Source organism: Eurypyga helias, unplaced genomic scaffold (genome assembly GCF_000690775.1).
Source record: "Eurypyga helias isolate BGI_N326 unplaced genomic scaffold, ASM69077v1 scaffold3056, whole genome shotgun sequence".
Taxonomy (NCBI): Eukaryota; Metazoa; Chordata; class Aves; order Eurypygiformes; family Eurypygidae; genus Eurypyga; species Eurypyga helias.
The window spans coordinates 12,482-40,138 of record NW_010258361.1 but is presented as its reverse complement, the minus strand read 5'-3'; the positions used below and the strand labels follow the sequence as shown (position 1 = coordinate 40,138).

The window sequence follows — 27,657 nt, the reverse complement described above, 5'->3', positions numbered from 1 at the left end:
CTTGAAGTGCTTCTCTTGTCTCCCCCTGCCTGATTGCTTTTCTCACTATAGGGTTAATTTAGATCCAACTTGTGAGTTACTAAGGGATTCTCAGTTCTGAAGGATTAATGGAATTGATGGCTCATGTTTTGGGGAAGAGAGGAGAGGAATTTTGCCATTTTTTCTTTCAAGTAGATGATGAGCCAAGCAGCAGTTTGAGCTATGGAGTCTTCTAGGCCCAAGGAATATTGCTTCACTTCTGGGATGTTTGTTTGCATTTTTCCAAGAGGATTGCTAGCTTTTGTTTCCATTTGTCTTGCTAGTTTTCTAACTCTCACTTCTTCAATTTCATTCTTTCCCCTGTCTGTCTCTGCTCTGCCTCACTTCCTGTGTTTAAATACCCATTGACTTCTCCCTAACTGTTCTGTTTCTCCTCAGGTTGTGGAAGCTACTCTGATTTCCTTCCCATTCCCCTCCTGCTATTTCCGACTGTCGCAGGAGTTTCCTAAATCTCCTGGGTGATACCAGAGTGCTGCCTTTGTTGACCTACTTGGGACACTACCCAAACCATATGTGCTCTTTGAGAAACTGGCGCGGGGAGGAGATGATTCCCCACATGCTTACAGTATGTGCTCCCAGACCTGGCTTTTCTCTTCCCATGAGCTTATTACATTGAGTCTCCAGCGACTGTGTTTGTATTTCCACCTCCTGGGTACAAAGTGCTGTAGGTTTCCCAGTAAGGTGTGACAAGTGATTCTTTGCTTCCCTGTGGTCAATTTATTGAGCAGGGGATTTCTATGATACACTCATATTTTGTTAAGTAAATTTTTTTTTTTTTTTGGAACTTCAGCATAAGCAGAGGAAATTCTGCTTCCTTTAAAGTCTTTCTTGCCTCTTCTATACTTGTGTATGTGGAGGTTCAGACAAACTTAGCAAATGTGTTTCCTTTGGATGTCCCAAGCCATAACGTGGGGTCTTCCTTGGGATCACAGAAAGCAGTTGATACTGTTTTGGGGCTGACAGGTAAAGGTGAAGCTGAACTTCAGATATCAGTAATCTTCAGGTAGCAGTAATAATAATCATAGAATCACAGAATGGGTTGGGTTGGAAGGGACCTTAAAGACCATCTAGTTCCAACCCCCCTGCCGTGGGCAGGGACACCTTCCACTAGACCAGGTTGCTCAAAGCCACATCCAGCCTGGCCTTGAACACTTCCAGGGATGGGGCATCCCCAGCTTCTCTGGGCAACCTGTTCCAGTGCCTCCCCACCCTCTCCGTGAAGAACTTCTTCCTGATACCTAATCTACACCTCCCCACTTCCAATTTAAACCTGTTACTCCTTGTTCTGTCACTACAGGCCCTTGTAAAAAGTCCCCTCCCAGCTTCCTTGTAGGCCTAAAATCCAGAAAAGGAAATATGTGTTTAGCGTTTCCATGTTAAAGTGGGGAGTAGAGGGTATTCTCTTTTTAAATACATCCTTCTAGTGCTTTGAACGAGCCAGACACAGGCTCTTCTGCTTCAAGGCTGTGCCCTGGAGCGAAGGTGTGGAGTGGCTCTAGCTTTCCCTGGCCTCTTCCTCCCTAGAGAGAGGGATGTGGCTTTCTCTGAGCCCAGAGGCAAGCAGCAGGAGGGCAGGTGGGTGCTGGAGGGGATATTTTATGGAGGACAACAGCAGGAAGGTGACAGATTGGTAGCTTCTGGTGTGAAGTTGTGGTGGTTTATGGAAGCAGGAGTAAGACCTGTGAGGCTCCAGGGCTGTGGTCTTTCACATCCCTTGATTAATGGAGTTGATTAAACTGGATTATTGTACGTTTAGGTTTGATTTGAGGTGTTCATGGAAGATTTTTTTTCCCAAACACTCTAAATTTAGTATCCTAGCTATTTTTTCCTCAGTTGAGTATCCTAATTTTTTAAAATTCATGATGTAATAACTTACTAGTTCACATTTTTGTAATGTGCCAGTGTTAATGCAGTGCTGTGGAGCAGGGAGAAGAGCAGGAGAGAGAAAAAGGTTATGCAGTTATTATGTGCTTTGTCTTTCTATTATTTCTTCTCCAAAAAGACACACAAATTAAAAAGCGCTGGCAAAGTGGGTTTAAATCAGGAGAATATCTATCTGTCCTCCCACGCGAGCGTTAGAAATCTTGTTTCTGCTGTATGAGTGCTTATATTTCAAAGTCAGCATCAAAGTTCCTCAGGCTAAGTGAGGAGATGATTTAGCACATTTGCCTGATTGCAGCTTGTTGTGATTGTGTCTTTCCTCCAACAGTTATTTTGCTTCCCTGTTTCTTTTGGCTTTCCCCAAAATAGTTCTTCCAGGCAAAGGCTGTAATTCTTACCCTAACTTGTGCACAGTAGCGAGTCTCTGGCTCCCACCTGTTTTTACCTGCTTCTGGCAAGAAGATTGGATGTCTGTGCCTTTTGAAAGGCATCTGCAAGCCAAAGCGTAATGCCTCTACCACTCACTCGGAATGAAATGCAGTTTAACACCATAAAAAACATCTTTTTGGGGGAAGTGGTGCCAGCCTGAATAGGACAGCTTTCCTGAAGCTGAGTAGTACTCAGAATTCTGATATACAAAGGTGAGGACCCTTCAGCCCAGCTGGCGTGACGATTAAGTGATGTGATCACAGTGTCTTTCACTTCTCTCTTGGCCTCCATGAAGTGATGTGATGCTAGTAATCTGTTCTCTCTTCAAGAAAGAAAAAGCCAAATTTCCCCAACTCTGTGGCACCCCTGACAGCATATATATGCGTGTGTGTTATTTGCATATGTTAAAACAGGAATATGGCTTTGCTGTCTGAGCCATTGGGAGCCTGAGGCTCTGGCTGGGAATTGTGCTGGATGGCACGAGGCTCTTGAGATTGCCAAGGGAGCTAGCATTAAACTGGGACTTGGGCTTGGAGCTGGGACTTGGAACATAGCTGGTGTAAAGCATCAGCCTGTACAGCATGGCTGCTGGAAAATGGCTGGTAAATCTGCACTTAGCTGGTCTTAAAAAAATTGCTGTGGGAAGTCCCTGAGGCCTGCAGAGAAACCACTCGTGCTTAATGTACTTTCCCCTGCCATATAGTTAAACTAACACAGTGCTTGAATGCCTCTCAGTGACGAAAGTCGGCTGTGGAGCTGTTAAGGTTCAATTTTGAGGGAAAGGGAAATAATTTGGTGAAGTGAGAAATATTTTATAACTGCAGCAGATACCTAATATGGAGTGCACTTAGGCTGTTACAGATTCTTTACTGAACCGTCCAAAAGTGTGACAGATGCTCTGCCAGGGAGAGCTTTATCCCTCTGAAGTTTGCTGGGAATTTTTTGGTATCGTGGGTTGGGAATAAATAAAGGAATATAGTTAAATAAACAAAGAGATCCGAAGTACATGAAATTATCCCGATAGTAAAACTTTAATTTGAATTGTTGTTTGTTAATGTTTCTGCTGCTCACTACATTCTACCTGCCTGAAAAGAAAGAAGAGCTCGGTCAAGTTTGCCTTGGCATTCCATTGAATTCTTGGGTCTCTTCTCTGTCCATAATATGACAGTAGCACAAATAATACCTCGTGTTTTATTCAGCGCTTCTTCGTAGATCTATAAACAAACATATTTCTTCCTGGTTCTTTTAAGTTTTGCTGTCTCTCTCTTATACACAGATTCTAAGCTGTATAATCATTATTTCCTCCCTCTCTGCACTCACCTCAGGCATTTGGCATTGGGAACAGGCCAAGAGCAGGGTAGGGGTTTGCAAGCAGCACCAACACAGCAGAGGGAAACCTAGAATTGCATCCAGGCTTCCAGAGATTTTGGTCTAGGTCTCTGCTGGCTGTGAAAAGTACTTTTGATGTTGTTTCTTTGAATGTTAGAGCAGGAAGACTTTTTTTCACCTTATATGAAATTTAGTCATTGCTTCTGCATTGACTTCTAACAATGCTTGTGTCTCGCATGTGTTGATTGTGTGTTTAACTGTCTGGCAAGAAGGGGATACCCAGAAGTGCAGAGTAAAAATCATTCAGCATAGTTACTGTCTTATTATATAACCAGCATGCTTATCTCTTATACTTATTTCTGTGTAGCCTTTATTGAAATAATATGATACCTTCAGAGCCTTTCAACTTCATCCTTAGAATGTGCTTTAACACTTTGATGTTGTCTGTCTCTTCAGGGATGATTCTGTCCCAGAGGATAATATTTGGAGGGGTATCCTCTCTGTGATTTTCTTCTTTCTAATCATCAGTGTTCTAGCTTTTCCTAATGGTGAGTAAGGTTTATACTTCTCTTTTTGTAATGTGAATTTCTCTTTATTGCCACTATATTTATTTTTATTTTTTTAAAGTACTTTTTTTTTTTTTTGGTCTTTAGCATAAAGGAAATCAAAAGTAAGCAACAGTAAAAATGGGTTGCAATTGTACTGAGCGGAGATAACGGTAAAATGCAAGTTATTTATAGCTTGTCTGTAGCTAACAAGGAAGTCAGGTTTTCAAAATCAGTGTCTCTATTTTCAGGTGTGCAGTTGCAGCTCAGATTGCTAAGTAATGATGCTGCCAGATCCTTAAATAATGTTTAAAAGGAATCTGCCTCAGCGTGTTTTAATAGAAACATCGTTTTACAAATTTTCAGCGATATAGCACCTTACATAAATCACCGTACCACAAGATAGCGATAGGTGGAAATAATCTAAGTCACATTACAATGTAAACCTGCAGTTGCTCCTTAGAAATTTAAGTTGGACAAAAGTTTTGCTAACTGTGCAAGGAGCAGAACATACAAAAAGATAAAAACGCTTCTGTGACATTTAATTCTGTGGAGGAAAAGCTGCCTTCCTGTTTGGGTTTGTTTTATTTTTTTTAATTATTTTGAATTTTTACTTGTTGCTGTCAGCAAGAGCATAATTCTCTGGTCAAGTCTGAACTGTCTCAGGATTGGCAGTGTTCAGAAAAAAACAGTGAGTGTACTAAGGGCAGCTTTGTAGTTCAGGGTTGGGATGTATTTTAAAAATCGTTAATCCATGCCTTTCACAAAACACTCCCTGAAAAACTGTGTGCCAGAGAAAAATGAGCTTTATGCATATAGTGTTGAAAGAGCAGTCTGCAGTGTGTGCTGAAACTACTTGTTTGGCCATTTCTTGCTACCTAAACGCATGATCCATGTGTAGAGGTTTTCCAGTTTCACTAGACTTGACTTCTCCGCTTTTCATGTTAAATGAAAGGTTTTTAATCTGGTAAAGTCAGTTTAATCACTGTCTCTAAAGTAAATAATGTTGACACTGGTAAAGAGCATAGGTATCTGAGTTCTTGTCAGATATATGATACTCAGTTTGGAAGTTTTAACAGTCCTGTTTTCTAACGTTCTGTGGTCATCTCAAGGCTAAGCACCATGTTTCTTTGCTAACACAGATATTTGTATTTGGTAACTTCATTTGGATAAGTCATGTGTGAACTGTGGTCTAGAAACCAGATCAAGAGACCCTCAGGTGACACCTGAGATATGGTGTTTACTGAGCAACCAGCATATTACTCTTCTGGAAACAACTCCATAAAAATAACATTTTGTCTACACCCTACTAATTGGCATTCTCCTTTTCCTCTCTGAAATCTGCTGTTACCATTTTTAAATTTTTTAAACATAGAGCCCCAACATTTGGATATATTACATAATTTGATGGAGAAGTGATGTGTGCTTATGCCAAATCTGCATATGAGATATACTAAAAAATCGATTATGTAGTTCTTATTGGCACATCTTCTCATAGGCTTTTTGTTTACTGCCCACAGGACCATTTACACGTCCTCACCCTGCAATATGGAGAATGGTTTTCGGTAAGTTTAAGTTGCGTTTCTGACTTTTTCAGTGCTTCTCTAGAACTGAAGTGATGTGTGCTTATGCCAAATCTGCATATGAGATATACTAAAAAATCGATTATGTAGTTCTTATTGGCACATCTTCTCATAGGCTTTTTGTTTACTGCCCACAGGACCATTTACACGTCCTCACCCTGCAATATGGAGAATGGTTTTCGGTAAGTTTAAGTTGCGTTTCTGACTTTTTCAGTGCTTCTCCAGAACTGTTTGTTTTAATTTTCAGATTAATGGAGTTGTCATTAAACATAATTGTGCATCAAATTTGTGTGAATGTCACTTCCTTCCCACTTCTGAGTAGTTGTTTATAATCTCTTCTTAATTATTCTTGGGAATGTCATTGTAGTTACTTTGTGTCAGGACGATGTAAATTAAATTACATCACCAAAAAGGGATCATTCATTCTAATACTTGCTTTTAATGCTGTTTTGTGTTCATACTTCAAAATCTCCTTCTTTCATACCCTTCCTACTGCCATCTCTTCCCATCCCAAAAAAGGTTTGGGTTTTTATAGCTCCTGCATGTGCTATCTAACTTCTAACTAAACCCAGTTTAGTAGGTTGCTTCTTGTCATTATTGGCAAAATACACTATTGCTTTTTATTAAATTGTATCATTGTATAGCTTAACATACATTTATTAATATTCTTAACACATGTCTATTAATATCTTACAATTTCAGCAAAAATATCTGTAAACATTAGTTGCATTCATAGTTTGGAAAATAATTCTATTCCCTATAGAACTTAGTGAGTGAAATTCTGCTCCGCAAACATCTGCATTACATGGCAAACACATAAGGAATTTTATTTTGAAATCATTCAGGGTTCACAGAAGATATCCTGGACTTTATGCACATTTGCAGAAAAACAGGCACATTTGACTTTAAAAGTTGATCTGTTTCCTTTTTAAGGGGACTGAACATTTCACTCTCCCGCCACATTACACAGCTAAAAATAAATAGCCTCCCGAAGTAGCTGATTACTCATCTGTTGACATTGAGAGGATACTGCTGATTAGATAGTACTTGTTCAAGAATCCTGCTCCTTGTGAAGTTTGGGAAACACAGACCCTACTGCTCATTTCAGGTTTCAGCTAATGTAAATTGAATGGTCATTCTCAGTGTTGGTACTCTCAGAGCTTGACCCTCTGTACTTCAGGGAAAAGGCTGTATGCAAAACCAGGAGCAACATTTTTTCCCTGTGTAATTCTGCTTCTTCTGGCATGGCTTATTTAACCCCTCTGAGGTCCCAGACCTGTTCAGTAAATGAAGGGCAGGAGTAGTGTGTGCTCAGCATTTCGGGATGCGCCCTTGCCTGTAGGCTGTGCTTTGTGTAGTAGTTGGGCATCTGCTCACCTGACGTGTTTTTAGGATGTACCGCAGAGGACACAACGTATACTTTGTCTTGTGTGTACTTGAATGGAAGTTGTTCTCTAGCATACCCTGGGGATTAATAACACATGATTTCTGGTTACAGTTTAAAATACCTTTTTAGGATTGCTCTCGTTTATTTTGGGTGGCAGATACTGAGTTTACTCACATTAATCTTTCTGATACCATGACATTGCTGCAGGACACAAGTATGCTTGAGTCCTAGACTGTGCAAATGGTGTTAGTAATTAAATGCATCTTCCAAATGTGGTCTTTGATATCTGTGAGCTTGTGGATAACGTAAAGATATGCTCCCAACAGCACCTTCATCCACCCACAGATTTACACCGAGGACTCTTTAACTTCTCACAAGTTCTTCTTTTTTCCTTGAAAAAAAATCTGTATTCAGACACTAGGAGGAGAGAGGCTGTAGTCCCAAATGCAATACTGTTTCATAATTTATAATGCCATGAAAACAAATCATAATCTTCTTTATCTTAAAAAGCTTCAAACCACAAATAGTCCAACTCACAAAAGGAACTCAAGCATGCATTAGTTTATATTTATTCCTACTCCTTATTGCCAGCATAGCTCAAATATGCCAGGTGATATTATTAAATTGATCTTTGTATTAGAATTTGTATGTGGGCTGAGAGACTTGCATTAGTGACACCAAGAATACTTAAAGCAAAGGGGTAGAGCTAATCCAATCCTAGGGTCCTAATGTATCTCATATTAAAAAGCTCCCTGAGCATGGCCTTGTACTACTCGTGTCTAAACCGATTAGACTGATTTTGTTTTGATTAGGTTCATATGGTTGAGCACATTTTATGTCACTTGAAACAGGAGGTGATGTGGAGGCCCGAGTGCTCAGAGATCGCCATCTGACTCGTGTCTCTTAAGCTTTTTGCATGTAGCCACTGTAAGCTCATTTGTGCAAACTGGGCATGTCTAGAGCAGTAGTATGAAAGCAGCTTTTTGGACTGTGTCCTAAGGAGTTTTGTGAGTGACCATGATTTTAAAGCTGAGTCTTTTTGCAGGTCTCAGTGTGCTCTATTTTCTGTTCCTGGTGTTCGTGCTCTTCCTTAACTTTGAGCAGGTAAAAGCAGTGATGTACTGGCTGGATCCTAATCTTCGATATGCCACAAGGGAAGCAGATATTATGGTACGTATGGTACATGGCATGTCATTGGCCATTTTTACTTCTTTAGGCATGTTTTACATGAATGGGAAGGGATAAATCTCAATTTGCTGGCATGAGCAGTGCAAGTCTGTGCCTATACTTGGCAGTCACCGGCCTTCTTGTATCAACTGCTCTTTCTTAACATTGAAATCAACTGGCGTGAAAAGCAGTTTTCTCTGTATCTTTTCTAATGTGGATGTTCGGATGGGTCTGCATGTGGGAGTGTGAGATTTGTTTGCACTGGGGTGGCATTGGATTCCTTTAAATAACAGAGATGAGCCTGGATACTGAAAATGGACTTAGCAAGGTAGGACCTAAATGAGGCCTATATGGTGTGTCTCCCCTGCATCAGTGTCTTTGATGCCACAATGCTGCACTCGAAGAACTTTGGTCTTGCCTTGTTGCTCTGAGCTTAGTACATGACTGGCATTGCTACTGAGTGTGTGGAAACCCCGATACAGCAACTGCAGGGTTCTGCTGCCTTCCAGTCACCCAGCTAAGCAATGGTGCTATTACCTTTGGGAAATTACTTACTAGACCATGATTTGGAGTGGTGTGGAAGGCCAGGCTTGTTCTGCCTGTTGAGCAGTTTGCAAAAAGTTTTCAACGCTGAGAATGTTCCCCTTCAGGTGAGGACACTAGCACAGGGGGTTGAGCTAGCAAAAGGAGGCCTGGGACAAGTATGTGAAGTATGTTGGGAAGCAGGCAGAAGAGGGTGTGAGCAGTTGAGCACTAAGCAGAAGAGGGTTACTGCATGAAGAGGCAAGAATTACCATTTTTCTCCTCTTCACTATTGCATTGAATTACTGCCTATCGCCTGACCAGCATGCTTCCTCACCCCTGGGTTTGCTCATGAGTGTGCCATGGCCGCCTGCTCCATAGTATAGTAGGTGCTGTTACTGGACTCATGCCTCGAGCAAGGAAATACACCAGGATTGGCTTTGGCAAATAGCAATTTACTGCATATGCAGCAGTGGCTGCAAGCTCCTGAGCTGTAGTGCATAAGAGGGAATGGAAATCTTTACAGTGCAGTAAGCTTACATTAACTGTTGGATTGTGAGGGCTGCATACGGGCTCCTTACCCGGAAAACTCTGGATGCTTCAGGTGTTGCACCTCAGCTGATCAGCAGTACGTGTTGTGCCACCCCAGCATCCAGAGTACGGCTGTGACTTTGTGTTCTGGTGGTGGTGAAGCGTGGGCAGCCTGCCGTTAGGGTGGTAGTGGGAGGACACGTAGCTAAATGGAGCATGAGCAGCATGGGGGTTAGTGGTGTTGCTGAGCAACAATGGAGCTGAGGCAAGGAGTCTGGTAAGTCAGATTCACCTGGCTCTCCTGACATTTAAGGTGGAAATAAATAGATTCATTTCAGGGGAGGACTACTATTACTATTGGCACAGAACCGCAGTACAGCAGATTCCCTGACTGCAGCAGTCAGCAGAAACTTACTCTACTACTCTGCAATCCTGATACTGCCACTGGAAGTTGGAGTAAATTTTTGAAGTGCGCCTATAATGAAGGCTGCAGGTCGGTCTCTTGCACAGGGCTGGCAAAGTTGCTTTAGTATAAAAGAAAGTTCAGCACATTTCACTCTGACTGGCAGAGCTGCAGCTGGAAAGATGAGATAGAGGGGAAAAAGTCCCAGTAAAAATAAAAGCAAAAAGGCAAGAGCCCATAAAAAAAGCTTACTTTTGGAGTAGCTTCATTGTGTTCACTCATCACAGAATTTCAGATATCATGGTGTAGCTAGGGGCCTGCCCCTTCCATTGTGCATACAGTGCTTCTCATGCTGGCAAATGAGCGGGTTTCAGATCTCTTTGGGTACGTGCACTGAAGCTGCAGTTTTGCCGTCCGTAGGACAGGCGGTGCACCTTTCTCTGACCAGCAGACTGGCGTGTTGGGGGAGCAATGCCATGCTTTCACTTCAGGAGGCACCAGCAGTAAGGGTTACTTACAGGTTCATAGTGGGACTTGACTGCCTTCTGATAGAAGTATTTGTGTGAAATTGTGCATTCTTCTCTTTATGGAGACAAGGATTTAAATCTCTCTGCCATCCCCTTTCCAAATTGATGTCTCTTTGTGCAGGATTAGCAATAGTTCTGGCCTGCAAGAGAATCCTTTCCTAATTCAACAGCACTGAGCAGTGCTGTTGTCACCTGCAGGTGGCAATGTATATTTGAGGAGGGTTGCACAGCAGAGGTTTTTTTAAATCTGTTTCCAGTTGGGAATAGTTTGATTTGTGCCCAGTGATGAGACAGCACCCCACAGATGCATTTACCATCAGGAGACTGCCTTTTTTTTTTTTTTTCCCCCCAGTTGGGCAGTGATTTCTAGGACTTGCTGTACAACATGATGAGAACACATTGCCTTTGTTATTGATGATTAGAATATTAATTAATTTTCTTAAGGAATCTCCCACTCATCTGTGACAGAACAGTTGCAAGTTTATTTCAAATCAAGATCCCAACGAAAAGCAAATAATTATTTTCTGGAGTATTTTTTGCTGGTTTTAGTATTATTGATTTTATTGCTCCTGCTGTTCTTCTGTCATAAGAAATACATGCAGGCACCAAGGTCTGTTCTATCTCCCTCTAAACTAGAGCTGTACTGTGATGACACTGAGCCCTAATACTGGATGTTTTCCTGCAGAGTTTAGAAGGACAAGAAAGCAGAATAATAAGTATTTTAATTACCTTTTAAAATCTTAATTATCCTTAAAATTTCAGGCTTGTCTTACTGGATAGAAAGAAATTTCTTCATTCTAATGTTCCTGAAGTTGCCTGTTTATTGAGGTTGGTGTTTGGGGTTTTTTTTGCATTAACAGGAATATGCTGTGAATTGTCATGTTATCACCTGGGAGAGAATCCTCAGCCACTTTGATATATTTGCTTTTGGGCATTTTTGGGGCTGGGCTATGAAGGCTTTGCTGATCCGCAGCTACGGGCTGTGCTGGACTATTAGCATCACCTGGGAGCTCACTGAGGTAAGCTGCCCGTTTTTCTTCATTGTAAGCAAATGTATGAGACTTGAATTGTTCATGGGGGAAGGATGACTCAGTAGTTCTCAGTACAGATTTACATTTGAAGCCTTATGAACCGGATGCTGAGCAGTTGGTGCAGTTGCATTAGCAGACAACAGCAAGCTGGGGTTTAGGTAAGTGGAATAGGAGGGAGGTCTAGGCCAGCCGGCTGGTGCTGTCCATGCTTTTTTTTCCTGCTGTTATGGGAGTCAACACTCATGCTGCTTCAGCTGTTGACTAATATTGCTTGATTCCAAGCAATTCTTCTCCTTTTTCGCCTTCAATATCTGTGATCTACTGTCACGATCCCCTTACCCCACATACAACAGTATTACACATTGTGCATAGTCATGCATGCTGTACAGTGAAGTGGAGGGATCCCTGAGGAAAGCATGAGGACCTATGAGGAGAAGTCTCTACAGAATGACAAGACACCATTCAGTGTGCCATTTTCTGTTGTGAAGCCTGAGTGGATAGCCACTTCCTCTGGAACTCATACCCCACAAACCTAGTTTATGCATGCTCACTGACATAAAAATGTGATTTTTAACTAGACCTGGATCTAAGCTAGTTCACATGTAGTGTAGTCCCCTGCTTCATGATTTGGAGGACAACTGATTTACTTCTGTAACTCAGCTTTACCACAGTTCTCCTAAGCACATGCTTAAGTCATTTGACTGTTGGCACTTTCAAATCCTATTTTGGCTAAAATAATAATGCAGGTACTTAACTAGATTCATCAGTTGACTGTCGCTTGGACTGCTAGTCTTTATTGTTAGATCTATTTCAGTAATTAAAGCTGATATATTGATTTTTTAATTTGCATGTAGTCTAGAGCTTGAGTAGTAGAATGTGTCACCTAAAATCCAAGGATGTGTTTTTATAAAAATGAGTTCAATTTCATTAGATTCTTTGATTGGACAATTCGGAACAAAGAAAGCAGTATCTAATTTTTATCAGCTTTTGGGACAGCATAGTCTAACCTGTCACACTTAAAATACTAAGTAGAGATCTAAACACCTGCATTTAGTCTTTAAAATCATAGTTTTCTGTAGAGCTTGCTCTCTTGAGAATGTTTGGCTCATCTGACAAGACATTTATAATTCCAAAACATAGATAAGGATTTTGTTGTCTAAAATTAAAATTCTCTGAAAATAATGGTGCCATGGGTTCATTTTCAAAACATGGTTTTCTTCTGTGGCACGGATATGCTGTTTTCTAAGCTATTTTGAAACTGCTTAAGATTGGGATTTCACAAGTACCCATCCACGAAAACCAGCTTTGCTAGTTACTGTAGTTATTTTTTCCCACTGGAAAAGAATCAATTTAGATTTGTTTCACACGCACTCTTATCATTCATTTGATTATCACACAACCATCATCTTCAATCTGACACCACATGGTGTGTCTAGCATTCCCTGTTGTTGAAAGGCAGATTATTGGAACAGACAATGTGTTGGATAAGGTTCAACATATAGAGGGGTTATCACCACTCAAATGGATTTTTAATGAGTTGGTTAATTCAGAAGAGACATTAGAAACCTACAGAAGTTACCAGGGCAGTTACACGGGGATTTAGCTGCGCATCTCCTGTTAGCATTAATGGATTTCAGCTGGCTCCCCGTTCTGAAATGGAACACTTGGCTCTTGCTCCATACTATCAGATTAAAGTTGGGATGCAGGCAGACCTTGTTCTAGCACCTGTGCTCTGATTTTTGCTGCCTTACTTTCTGTAACTTTAGGTGTCTTTGGCTGGATTATTGCAGATTGAGATTCATAGCCCAGTGCCCCTTTCAGGTTAAATTAATTAAAATAATGAAAGGGAATTTGTAGCAGGATAATGAGCAACATTGTATAGCTTGGGTCCTGAAGCGAAATCCCAAGTTTGCTAAAGGTGGAAATTCCCATAGCCTTGTCAGAGAAGACCAAGTTGCTTTGATATACTTTCACAAGAGTTTTCAAAAGAAGATCTTGGTCACTGTAATTTATTATAAGTGGACTGGTGTTCATTCTTGCTGTATACAGGAAACATTCTTCTTGGTCCTTTTCCCACAACTGATTTTTTTTTTTTCTTTTTTCTTATGCATTTGTTAACAAAAGATACTTTACCAAATCATACCAATAATCTCCCACAGACACAGTGTATGTACATTAACTGACAAATATGGTACTGTTTTTGTAGAGGTAAGAATATTGTTTAGTTTGCCCTGTGTTGTATTAAGCACCTTCTTGAGTATTCCAAAGGGACGGCATAATGCACGGCTGTCTCAATTTCCAGTCGACAGCTTAATTTTTCAGTCTATTTTTTGGGTTGCTGTGATTTTTCTTGTAGAATAGAGAATGCAATTGCAAGGAGAATGGGAGGTGCTGAATCCGTTTCTAGCTCTCAGTAAACTGTGTTTATATCTTGCCTTAACACTCACCAGTTGTCCTCCATCACTCTGTCAAAAGTGTAAATTCACCAAATGTATCTGTAAACACATTTGATTGCCTTACTAATGCCTCACAGTGGTCTTCAGCTGAGGATTCAGAAAGGAACAGATTGCTTCAGAGGTAAATGATTTGTACACTTTCCAGGGGAAATCTTTAAGGGACTTAATATATTTTGAAATATGCAGATGGTGTCAGCTTTTCAGTCTGATGCTGTTTCTGGCCTGTTTTCACTGTAAAGGTACCTTCATCATTAGTGCTTACCAGAGACCAAGTAGGGAGGGACAGTGGAATATCTTAACTTCTTGAGCTGTATCTGGATCAAGTATATCAGCAGAGCTTGTAGTATCTGAAATACTGGTGATCTTTTTCCAGTCACTAGATTTTTTAAAAAATAGTAAATGTAAGACAGAGTTCTGAAATAGAACAAGTAGTAAGTTCTGAACTCCAACATGCGTAGTACTGACAGTAGTTACAAATGCATCCATTCTACTTACTGCATCTCGTTGCTGGTTTAGAAATCTGACAGTAGTTACAAATGCATCCATTCTACTTACTGCATCTCGTTGCTGGTTTAGAAATCATACTTCTTAAAACTGTTTAGTAGAAATAAACAAAAGATTTTCTTCTTTTTTTTTTTTTTTAAAAGCACAAACCACCTCTTTCCTCCAAGAAATGCAGTAGTTTTGCTTATAGCATGCATTTCTATGAATGTTCTGTGTATCATCTTTGAGAGACCAAGAGCTGCATGACATCCTTATATACAGCATAGCCCCAACAGGGAACGGTGAGAAGGAAACTTCTGTCTTGTGGGGTTCTATCCAAGGTCTCCTGAAGTTAATGGAAGGAAGTCCATCAAATTACGGTGATTGTGGCTCGTGTCCTTAAAGTATGACATGTACTGAAAAGCTGATTTTTGAATGTGTACTTAAAAAGTGAGTTTGTATGAATTCTGTGCTATTCCTCACCCAGAATCTTTTCGCTGTATTCTGTAGCTCTTCTTCATGCACCTTCTGCCTAATTTTGCCGAATGCTGGTGGGATCAAGTCATTTTGGACATCCTGCTTTGTAACGGGGGTGGCATCTGGTTGGGCATGGTGGTTTGTCGTTTCTTGGAGATGAGGACCTATCACTGGGCAAGCTTCAAGTAGGTCTAAATTAAAGCTTGATAAACATTGTTTGATGTTATAATATTAATTTCCTTGGAAACTAGACCTTCGCATATGTAAAACACCTGTGGTATAGAAATAGTATGTAAACTGCATGTGCTAACGATACTGTAAATTTATTTTAAATGCTAAAAGTCCATCTCTTGGTAATGCTGCTGTACAGCATATATTTGTAAATATGATGATGTATAATTTTCCTTTGCAATCTAAGTTACAAGCTTTGATGCCGATCAAAGATACGAAGTAGTAAAGCTGTTAGCGTTTTTAGTTTACTTTATACAAATTTAAACTTTGAAGAAGGCAGCGAACAAAATGAATTGAAATTGTTTTCTTATTATACAGTGTTTTTAAACTAGATTTGAGCTCACCTTGATGAGGCATTAGTGTGGCAATCTGTCAACCCTGATAATTGCAGAAGAGGAATCAGACTGGTTGTGTACCTGTGCTGGGAATTGCCTTACCCCATTGCTGACCTTCTAAAATAAATTGAGTAATTGCAAAATAAAATGTTTGTTGTGTAAAAAGGGCAACAGCTTGTGGCCTAGTAATTCTCAGTTCCTAGCTGTCCAGGTACGGTTTACACCCCGGTATTTTGCTCCTCTCCTGCCCTCTTCCCTGCTAGTTGGTGGCAAGCATGGTTATCCGCACGTTACCAATGGCATAGATGAAACAGGGTCAAGTTTCAATGAAATGAATTGCCAAATCATCTTAAGAGACGGAAAGGGAGCTCAAATCTTGACTTTTAAATTTATACCCTACATGAACTTCTGTGCTTTCTACTCACAAATTTGTTAATTGCTCTGGGAACCATCTAGCCATTAGTCTCAATTCAATTTTCCCACATTATAGTTCAGAAGGAATAATGAGCATTATAGAGCTGGTGGTCTCTGTGTTTTTAGAGAGTTCACTGAAAATTAAAACAGCAGAGTATCTATGGCAGGACTAGACTTTTACTGTCTTTTGTGGAATAATTTTCCTCACGGTCTTTTTTAAATGCGTGGGTAGATTTTTGGACCTTTAATATGAAGAGGAGCTGCATAGAATGAGCAGCTTTTGACTGTGCCCTTTTGTTTTCTTGTTCTATTTTTGTTGAATAAACACGGATCTTAAAGATCAGAAGGTTCCTCCTAACCTAAGATCCCGCTAGCCTAACAGAACAGCAGTTATCAGAAATACCAAATCTTAATTATTTCCTTTTTTGTCCAGAAGGGCCAGGGAAATAAGACTGAAAACTGACTTCTAGCCCTGCTAGTCCTCCTTCAGAAAAGGAAACTCTGAGTTTTTCTTAATTCCCTTTCTTTTGGATACTGTTGCTCACCTGAATTAATGTTGTCAAAAGCAAGAACCAGTAACACATCTGTCAGAGGAACCTCCATTCACACCCCATTTCAAAAGGGAATTTAAAAGCCTGCTCGCTTTTAACAGCGCTATCTTGCGTCTCCAGCAGGTTTGCATGCATCTAATATCAGAACAGCAGGGGTTGTGTATGCTCTAAGGGCAGTATTTTCAAACCTGTAGAGCCAGCCCTTTCTGCAATTAATGAATAGTGAATCTGACAGGTTCTTGAAGGGTTGATGTCAGTGGGCTCTGGAACAAGGAGTCTTTGGGATAAGAGCAGTGGCAGCATACACTGGGAAGAAATATCCTCTAGGTTTTCCAGGGGGGTTACAGAATCTCAATCCTTGTTTCTTTCCTTCATGGAGAGAATGATAGCTGTGTTTTGTAGTTAGTTACTGACTGAGGATAGAGAAGGGTGGGCTTTCATAGCAGAATGCCCCCTGGCCCAAATGCTTAATAGATCCTATTTCTTAATTCACCCTTGCCTCGTACACAGTTGTGTCTGTGAAGATCTTTGCTGCCCAGCAAACAAGTGTGATTGTACTGAAACATCAGTAACCTGGCTATTGCTATTTTTTTTTCTCCTTTGCATATTCTTTGTATTTACTCCAGCCATTCTCTTTTTCTAGGGACATTCACACAACCACAGGGAAAATCAAAAGAGCTGTGTTACAGTTCACCCCAGCCAGCTGGACCTACGTCCGCTGGTTTGACCCTAAGTCTTCATTTCAAAGAGTGGCTGGAATCTACCTTTTCATGATCATCTGGCAGGTAAGAAATAAATTCCATGAAATCAAAGCTGCCATCAGCTCAGTTACTTATTGGCTGTGTTTGGCTAGAAGATAGCCTAATGCAATGTTGTTTGGCATTGAAATACACACTTAAAGGAATAGATAATACAGAATTGGTCAGGGCGTTGTTCATGGGAGTTACATGATAGTTCAGGAGTGTAATTACAGAGTCTGTGGGGAAAAACCCCAGATGTTACAGATCACTGTACTGGCTGCAGGTTGCTCCTTGCAATTGTTACAGTTTTAGAATCTGCTAGACAGTGGCATTTGGGGTGGGGTTTTGTTTGTTTGTTTTAGTTTTCTTGGTTTTGTGGGGGGTTTTTTCATTCCCATTGACTGTTGGATGGATCATGGATACTCAGAATTCTGGCCTTGATCCAGCAAGACTCCATGATGTGTCCCAACTGCTTTGGTACTTTGTCATGTAAATGCTAGCAGGCTTCACTAAAATCTGACCCTTTTTTTTTTTTTCTTTGAGCTTGTTTGTTTGGTTTTATTTTGCTGAATTTAGTCTTTAAAAACAGAACCAGAACTGTTTGGTGTTTTTTGTTTGTTTGATTTTTTTTTTTTTTTTTAAATGATCACTTCTACTCCTCTACCAAATTTGCCTTAGTTAATTATACCTGATTTAGGGTATGAAAGTTATCAGAAGATCTCTGCAGTGTCAATTAATGTCTGGTCCCTTCTAGAAAGGTTTTTTGGAAGGAAAGCAAATACTTCTGTTGAAGTGTCTAGGGGAGAATTATTTGTTTTACTAGTATATTCCTTGCTTCTCCTAGAGCAGGAATCGTGGACTCTGGAATTCCTCAATCTAACCAACAGGGCTATAGTAGAGCATAAATAGTTTTCCTTCTGTGTTTCAGTTCCTATATTAATCTCCATACTTTTTCTGTAGTAGCTCATTAAGAGTTACACAAGTTGAATGCTATTAACTAACCTTTTTTTTTCCTTCTTTTAAGCTGACTGAGTTGAACACATTCTTTTTGAAACATATCTTTGTGTTCCAAGCAAGCCACCCTTTAAGCTGGGGGAGAATTCTCTTCATAGGAATCATTACAGCACCCACTGTAAGGTAATTTTGTTGCCATGGTGTTTTTAATTGTGTTTAAAGTAGCTTGGCTTATAGGCACCCAAGAACTGAAGATAGTTTGTGAATAAGTACATTGCAAGAAATTTATGCTTTTGCCAGCATGAAAAGCAAAACAATTACCAGTTTTCAATAAAGTGTATTTTCTGCCAAGTAAACTAATAAGGTAAAACGTATATAAACATCTGTGGTTCCATAAGGATGCAGAACCAGTGTGTTCCTATTTCTATTTGTATAGCATCTGCCTGTGTTGTGAGTTTGCTGCATATGTTATCCTTGAAGATTGCACGTGAAAGTATCCAGGTTGATGAGTCAGATGCTCATAAAAGTGTAGATGAGGAAAAACAGAGCTGCTCTTTTTCGTAACTGAGCTCCTTATTCTGCTTGTCTACAGGAAATATTAGCATGTTATAAGAAAAGATAGCGCATTACCATATTCTGAGTAACAGAACAGTATATATGCAGTGTTAACAGTTGTGTAGAAACACTAACATGCTCTTAGTTGTGCACAGTATTTCATGGTCTTAGCGGAGTCTCCATAATTTTTTTTTTTTCCTGTGACATAGCTGGAGGTAGACAGAATGCACATGGTTTTGAAGTTAGAGGCAGGGAACTTCCCAGTCATGGGTAGAGTGACGTTACCTTGGACAGTGAAATGGCAGCTGTGCATTGGTTTATTCCTAAAATACAGCTGCTGGTGTCTGAAATTATGTGCAGTGATTTCCCTGGTAACTAAATAACCTTAAACATACAATCACAGAATGGTTTGGGTTGGAAGGGACCTTAAAGATCATCTAGTTCCAACTCCCCAGCCATGGGCAGGGACATAATTTAAGATCCTGTGTAGGTGAGCTTTTAAAGTATTTTTATGGCACTTACCAACCCGTAGAAGTCTGAAACAATTCTTGTATTGTTGGGCTAACAGCACTTTCCCATCTGTCAGTGGAAATCAGAGACAGAGACTGAGAAAAGGAACTTTGGTCCCACTACTTTGGAATTCCTTTCTGTAAACTCTTAAAATTTAGAAGCATAAAGACCATAAAATACAGTGCAAAATGGTCTCCAGACTGTTGTCAAAACAGTGAGGAATTCTACTCTGTTCTTGAGAGGAAAACATGCCAGTGGTTAGAGTACTTACCCGGGATATGGAATAACCATATTTGGTTTCTTTCAAGATTCAAACCCCCATCTCTGAAGAAAATGAAATTGTTCATAAAGGCAAACTGTGGAAAAAGCGGGGGACTCTAATACTTTTGAAGCTCTTGCACGTTGCCTGAAAGAACTGGAGATTCAGTGGAGAGGCAGGAGACAAATATGTAGCTTTACTAGCCTACTAGTTTGGGTACTTTCCCAGTCCTTTCGCACAGGATTGTTTTCTGTGTTGTTTCAAGCTATTCGATCTATGGGATAATCTGTCCTACTAGAATTGGAGCCATCTGGTAGACATCCCGAGCGATTGCATGGGATTTTAACCATCAGCACTTCATTTTCAGTATAGATACATTTGTAGCGCAAACTTGTTTTCTAAACGTAAGTGCTCCGGGGACTTTCAGCTTCACTGAAGGATCTTCTTGTTTCCCTCCTCAGGCAATACTATGCCTACCTCACAGATACGCAGTGCAAGAGGGTGGGAACTCAGTGCTGGGTGTTCGGGTAAGTGTTCTTGCTGCATTCTTGGAGCACTTGGACAGGTGTTAAGCATGAGTCCAGCACAGGAACAGGCTTTGTGTGAGGCCAGTCCTTGTCTTGTGTTGTTTTTAGCATAAGGAACAGTATGGAGAGATTTTCTTTCTTTTTGCAAGTTCAGAGGAAAGGAAAATTCTGGATTGATAGGTAGAACATGGGAAGTGATGAAATGAGTAAGGAGAAGAACAGAAGGAAGAACTAGAAACTGCTGCATAAAGCTAGGCCCCTTCAAAGTAGCATTGGCCTTGTTGCCCATGTTCTCTGTAAGCTGAGAAGGATAAAGCTTTTGCTTCTGCCGTGTGCCTGTCACTGGGGCAGTGTTTCCCTGGCTGTCAGCGTGGGCAGTGCCGCTGTTGGCGGAGTCACAATGGAAGACGGTGAAACAAACCACAGCTGTCAACTGTAATCTGTTCTCAAAGAGGGAAAAGAATAATGCTATGGACGATGGTTACTTTGCCTACGTTTTCTTTGAGCGTGTCTCTTGGAGGAGACCTTTAAATGAAGAGTTGCATGATCGCTTCTGGTGAGAACTTCCTTCTCCAGACGGCCTGATTAAAATGTACCTAAAGCATATGCTACTGTAGCCTTGTAAAAGCTTCTTGTAAAAGAGCAGCGTAGTGGTGTCCCTTTTGATTTATGACTTGGAAGCTTACAAATGGGAAAAGAGGAAAAAATCCTAAATCACATCTTAAATTAAAAAAAATAATATTTGAAGAAACTATTCAAGAAGCTAATTTCTGATGGCAATGATTTTAAATTAAACCAGCCATTTCATTCTCTTTGTCAAGACTAGTCTTATTTCCAGAACTGTCTGCACCGTTTTCATGTTTAATAGAAGAATCCATTACTGCTTTAAATTGGAGTAGCATTTCAATGAACCATAAAATGCTCAGATCTAATTTAGAGAGAGTGCTCTGACAAACTTATTTCACCTTTACTGTTAGTCTCAAGGATGTTACAGTCCTAGAAACTGTGCTGGTCTGGAAGACATGTTTCCAGCTGCACTACACCCCTGTAAGGAATACCCCTTTCTCAACATTTAATGGAGATTAGAGCAGAGTATGCTGCAGTGTAATTGAAGGGATCTCTAATCTTGCTTTAAATGTACCCTGGAGAACGTGATACATGTCTCCTTGGGTTTGGCTGGCCTTAAACATTCACCTCTTTCATGGACTTACCGCTTTTCTGGATGGGTTTATTACTGTCTTCAACTCATGACTGTAACATCCAACGGACATACAAAAGGTAGTTAACGCTGTTCTTGCTTAGTTTTACTGATACTGAGTAGGAGTTGATAATATTTTCTGTAAGCCTAAACCTCCTTCCTTAGGGAGGATCCTCCTCCTCACAACATGTGTTGTGATTCCCAAAGAGGGTCTGTGACACAGACAGTCCATAAAAAGGCATTGGATTTTGTTAATGATTGTGACAGGGTAACCTGTCTTTCTGGGTTTGGTATGGATGGTGCTTTAGTACTGAAGATAACTAATTAATCACACAGTTAATAAGACTACTTAATTTACAACTAGAATCAAATAACCTTGCTCTGTTTATGCACAAACATCTTAGTAGTTACAGGTCAACTGTATTAATATTTTGGAGATAGGCATTTGAGTACAGAAATGTTACTGAAATCTGTAATTAAATGATTTAAGAATTGAGATGTTTATATGAAGAAGGAAATCTCAACTATAGATGATAATTTTAGAGTCTTATTGAAGACAGGTATTAAAAAATTTTATAATTTTGAGGGAAGAATATTTGAAGTTATGCATTATGAAGGAAGAAAGATGAACTCTCTTTCAACTAAGAGACAATATAAATATATGCTTTTGGAAACTGAAGGGAAATATGATGCTGGGTATTTGCCTTCTGGCTCTGAAAAATCGTTTATGGAAACCACCATCCTTGGTTCAGCGCTCTCAGTGAACACATTAATGTAATATATATCAATAAACAGATGCCCAAATATCTCTTTATGATTGCATGACAAGAAATGTAATAGGATATTCATCTACTGCCCCATATGATCATGGGAAATTGGCATGGAGGTAAGTATTTTCCTTGATGATACTAGCCTCTGTAATCTGCTAGAAAAAACAGAGCAACACTAGGAGTCCCTGTTGTTTGTTGGAAAAACAGCACTCTTCCAGGAATTTAACTATCCTGAATATAATTTCTGAAGTAATTAAAAGCAAAATATAGACTATTCATATCTGTGGCAATTGACACACTTCTAAAGGTACAAATCAAATTTGGAACAGCCTAACCATGGGAGTAATTAAAATTAGTGTCTTCCATTAGTATGGAACTGTGTTCTCTGCAACAGATGCTGTAGCCTCACTCTCAACAGATGGACAGTAAGTGATGTAAGGCATGAACAAAGCCAGTGTCTGCTGGAAAAGGAATATCTTAGGGTATTACAAGACTGTTTTGATTGAATAAAAAGTTAGTGTCTTTAGTTTTATTACTGTTGTCACCCTTGAGTAGGACACTAACGCCTTTCCCTGTCAGCATTCTTCTATCTTTTGATTTACCACTTCTTTAACTGTATTAGCTGTCCTGTTGTACAATGTGCTTAAGCCAGTATTCTTAACAAGAATAATGGAAAGAAGGTATAAATGCAGCACAGACAGCTGTATCATTTTTGAGTCCTTGTTGAAAATAACCCATTATTTTGTTTATACCTTAGAGTATATCATGCCCTCATATGTTTGCTTCCTGATGGTGAAAAATATAAAACCAAGAAAGAAAAATAGTTGGTGACCTAACAGAGTAATGCTGCTCTCAAGTTTTTACTAATAGGCACCTCATTAATTTGTGATATTGGTCAAATAAGTGCTACTTCGTAATTCTAAGTTTTGGGCCCACTCATCATGCTGCAGGTCCCCTTAGATGGTACAGATAAAGCTGTAATTTATTATTTGCACAAGGATCATGTCTGTAATACCAAAGGTTTATGTAATATGTAGATATTACAGGAAAGATGCACACATCTTTCCTCTCTCGTTCATGGAGGGAACTGGGTCCTGTCTACAAAGCAGTAGAGCTATTTTTGACAGCTCCCTGGTGGTGGAGAGTACTGGAAGGGATTGTATCCTGCAGTGTCAAGCCTGGGAGACTGGAACACTTGACCTGATGTTAAGTGTGCCTGCACACGTTTGAGGAGTATGCTCATATACAGCCTTAGAGTTACTATTGAACGAGTTAAGTATTAAACTTTTATAAATTTAATAGTTTTCTTCATGATTTGCGTTGGCTTGAGAAGAGTCAATTTTCTACACTTTTGCTGCACCAGTCACATTTCTACACTTGTATTTGTTAAAAAAGCTGTAGTTTTGTGTCCAGGACCTACACAAACTAAATATATTTCCATGGCAAATGATGGAAGCTTTGAATTGATAACCCCTTGTTGCCCACCAGGTGGTGGACAAGCCTCCATAGCTTTGAGCCTGGAAAGATGTAAACATCTGGTAACAGGGAGAGATCTGGAGATCCTTGTGTTGATTCTTAGGATGCCAGAGAGGAAACTAAATATTGCAGTTTTTCCTTTTGCATTTCTCCCCAAATCCTCTGATACTATAGTGTGGAGCTGGCTTTACTTGTAAACCAGAAAAAACGTGTGGATTCTCAGAGAATTTGAAATGCTTTTTCATGCAAATTTTCTCGTTAAGATCCATCTGAAGTAAGCAAAACGGCCTATTTTGGGGTTATAGTAAACTTGCATCCAGTAGAGAAATACCCAAAGCACAGTTCTACCTCACTCAACAGGGAGTCTATTGGTTGTTCAGCGTGGAAGAGAAATTTATATCTGACGAGGGCTGAAGCACCATGGTAGGTATAAACAGAATTTCTCTGCTACTGGCACACACTCCTGCTCGTTCCCTGCACAAGCAGAGGCACACGGAATTGTGAACTGTCAGTTATCACTTTGTGTATGCTGTTTATACTAAAGAGAAGTATAGAAAGGAAAATAAATTTCCCAACAAATTCCGGTGGATGGTGGTGCTGGGGAGGCGTACGCTCACTGGGGAGTGGTGCTTGTCTGCAGCTGACAGTCTGGGGTCTGGGTTGTGAACATGTGAGTCAAATCCTTGGTGTCTGTAACCATTTTTTCCCTCCCCTCTCTCTTTCATTTCCCCGCAGGGTTATTGCTTTCCTTGAAGCTATTGTGTGCATAAAGTTTGGACAGGATCTTTTTTCCAAAACACAAATACTGTATGTTGTGTTTTGGCTTCTCTGTGTGGTAAGTGAGATTTCTCATGTGAAACATAAAGCGTGGCAAAAGCGTTGAAAGCATCTAAATAGCTTCCTCTCTGGAACATTGGCAGCAGGGGGATCGTTGTGGGAATGCTGGTAAAGAGCTTTGTGCATGTCCTAGGAAAAGCAAACGCAAGATTGTGTAGAACACACTCTGAAGGAACTAGAGTGACTGCTTTTTTTTCTTTTTTTCTGTTTTCTTGACATAGCAGAATATAGCCACTATACCAGTGCTTAATAATGAAACAAACACAAGTTACAGGGCTTTTTATCTGTATGAGAGAAAATGTCAGTGCGACTGGGGCTGATTTGGGAGGTGCTTCCTATAGTGCCCACTGGAAAGAAAGAGGAGTTAATGGATGGTGTTAGTAGGTAATGCATGTCGTTTCATGTTAAAGTCTTACAACTACTTGAACAACCTTGCTTTGTCAGGCAAATCGCTCTCACTCAGCCTGCAACTTTTTCTACTTCGGTGTAATTGCTGCAAATGCAGCATGAAATGCCCATTTTGTAACAGTAAATGGGTGTTTGTCTTGCCAGACTTATAACTCCAACGCCAAACACATTTTTAATGGTCAGTGAAAATTAAGGCATTTATAATGGGCTGACAGATAGATACTTCTCCATTCTAGTTGGGAACACAATTTGAACAGGGGGTAGGGAGTCAGAATTTATTGTTCTCTTATTTAACATGGTGATTTTTTTTGTCCCTGAAACTTCAGGGGAGAAAAGTATTGAATTGCTTCCCGGATCAGAGCACTACAAAACCAAACATGTAACCCAGCCTTAAGCATGGGGCAGGGAAAAGGAGAATTCTTTTGCTCTCAGACTGGTTGTTCCTGATAATATACCTACAAGTGCCAACCAACTGCCTTTGTAGGATGACTGTAGAGGGTGAGGTCAAAAATCATACTGGCAGTGTATCCTGCGTGTATGTGGGTCATCTGTATGTATTCTTATGCTCCCATTGAGAATTGTTCTGCATGCAGGGACTCCAAAGACCTTGAACCAGTAAGGAATTTGGAAAAAGTTTAATAGATTATTATTTCTTTTTCTTTTCCTCTCTTGTTTAGGCCTTTACAACTTTCCTGTGTTTATATGGGATGGTTTGGTACGCAGAATACTACGGATACCGAGAAAAGGTACTTTACTAGGAAGCCTGTTTTTGTTTCATACCAGAGTTAAAACTGCAAAGCTCCTAGATATGAGAATTCTTTACCAGAGCTAGTATAAATGGGGACGAGGGGGGATGGCCCAGAGTCTGACTGAAGTCAATAGAAAGAACTCTGAATTCAGCGGGCCTTGGACAGATCCCAAATTACGCTGTGGTTTCTAAAGAATGCTGTCCTCTTAGTCACTCAAAATGAGGCTGTAAGTTTAGCAAAGCATTCAGGGATGAATGGTTAGCTAAAGTTCCCATTGTACAGGTGGAATGCTAGGGGAATATTAAGAGTACTTGGTTACACAACATATCACGTGGCAAGTTCTTCTTGTATCATCTGTGTTGTACCTTCTAACTAGGGAAGGGAAGAGTCCTAACTGCTGGCTGAATGTTTTACAAGGGCTTCTGCCAGAGTTTACATTTACAAGTCTAATTGCAGACAGGAGAGGCGCTGATCACAAGAACCACCAGCATCCCAATGACATGTGTCTTTGTTTTTGCAGACCTTATCAGAAAGTGAAGACAGCCCATACAGTCCAGATGCTTCCTGGCTTCATTCTAAATTCAGTAGAGGTATTGCCACTTTTGCGCCTATATTCTTGAAATGGTAGCATTACAGCTCAGCCCTAGGAAATGAGGCTTGGGAAACTTACCTTGGAGACAACTGGATTATTTACCCTGTAGGAGCTATACAGATAAATCATCTGCAAAACTTTTTCATGTTACTGCCTTTTTTTCTTCTAAATCTTTGAAATGTATTTATTTTTCAGTGAAGCAACTGAATTTTTATGCCATTATTCCAGGCCAGTCTTGTAGGTCCAGGACATTATGCATTTCATAACTGTTGTGGACAGGTTTTATCTCCAAACCTTGCATGTTTGATTTGAAACATGATTGTGAATTGTGCTTTTATTCCTGTTTGTTAAGAAACAGTCAAGGATGTGCTCTGGAGCTTGTGTTCTTACTGACACTTGCCTAGTCAATACAGTGCTGATAATCTTAAACACCTTTCTCCATCCTATGCAAAGGCAGCCTCCTTCTCTGACCTCTTTTCACTACATCAGAGGTCAGTTAAATTACCCGCCTTCTCCGTTCACTCTTTATGGTCTTGTTTATTAAACAAAGACCAGGATTCACAGGAGGAAGTTATCTATGTCAGAGTTTGTGCCCCAGGTGTTTGTATCATTTAAAATATTTCTTATTTATCATATGCTTTAAAATCACCCACAGCAGAACTTATTTTTACTTCATACATGATTTTTCTGGATGCTGATATTGATTTATTCTTAGTTTAATAAATTTGTGGCTTTTTATATTTTGGAAAAAAACGGCTTGCACTCAAGATATTTTTCCCATTTACATATGCTGGAGAAATCTGGCTAAACAAATGACTCTGACTTTCTGTTACTTCATTAATTATGAATTTCAGCTTCTTTCATGTTTTGCTCTTGAATTCTTGTTTCAGTCCCCATTGTCTCCCTCTGCTTCCTCAGAGTTAAATATGGTCTGTCGTATGAAAGGCTGCAAACAAGCAGTGTACCCTTACAAGGATCTGCAACCTCGCTTCCATAGGGCTTAATATCTGATAGTAGTACCTGCTGGTAATAAAAATGTAGAGATTTAATTATTGATGTCATTAAAAATGAAGGGTGTTTCCCCACTCTATTCTGCTATAGCAAAGTTTTGATTATTTTTTTGGGGAGAGGAGGAGGAAGAGTTTATGGAATTCTTTTAAGAGTTGCTTTAAAAAAAAATAGGCCACTAGATGGCGTACGAGTATCAACCAGTTTGTATTAGCCTGAAACAATCCATACTGTAAACATCGTAGCTCTAGAAAGCCTTACTGTCTTTTAGACAAGAGCTTGGCAATGCCTGTAGTCAAAAAATATTTATTTCTCAGCAGGTGCTGACAATAGTCCACCGAAACATTCAGTCAATAGTGAAAGCCATTCATCTAGAAGAAGGAATCGGCACTCCAAATCAAAAGTAACGAATGGAATCAGCAAGAAATAAGAATTGTCTGTGAAGATGCCCTACAGTGTGACCAGAGGTGACGAAGAAAATCAGACCTGGCTCTGAATTTCCAAACGGAAGATTGATTTTTAAATTTAAAAGATAAAAAAAAATAGGAGGTGTTGAAGAAAAGGACGATCATGACGGAGCCACCAGTGTAGTGCAAATCATTGCCTGCTGACACTCGCCATTCACTGACTTGCAGCTAGTTTCTTCAGCATGTGGCACCAAAAGCTAAGGAAGAGTATGCTGGACAGAAAAGTAATTTTGTCATGGCAGGTACACCCCGTTTTGTGATCAGGTGTTACAAGTGCATTTTTAAT

General features: G+C 40.0%; 1 protein-coding gene across 1 annotated transcript; it reads left to right on the top strand.

Moving 5' to 3' along the window:
• Positions 1 to 4,134: 4,134 nt before the first annotated feature.
• PTDSS1 (phosphatidylserine synthase 1) lies at positions 4,135 to 27,629 on the top strand (the record flags this gene model as incomplete). Its single annotated transcript, XM_010154288.1, has 12 exons — positions 4,135 to 4,226; positions 5,744 to 5,788; positions 8,239 to 8,363; positions 11,204 to 11,362; positions 14,824 to 14,975; positions 16,965 to 17,106; positions 18,086 to 18,198; positions 19,801 to 19,866; positions 24,046 to 24,145; positions 25,233 to 25,301; positions 25,825 to 25,894; positions 27,225 to 27,629. Coding segments are annotated over 12 exons (1,243 nt in total), but the record flags the coding sequence as incomplete, so codon positions are not given.
• Positions 27,630 to 27,657: the final 28 nt, after the last annotated feature.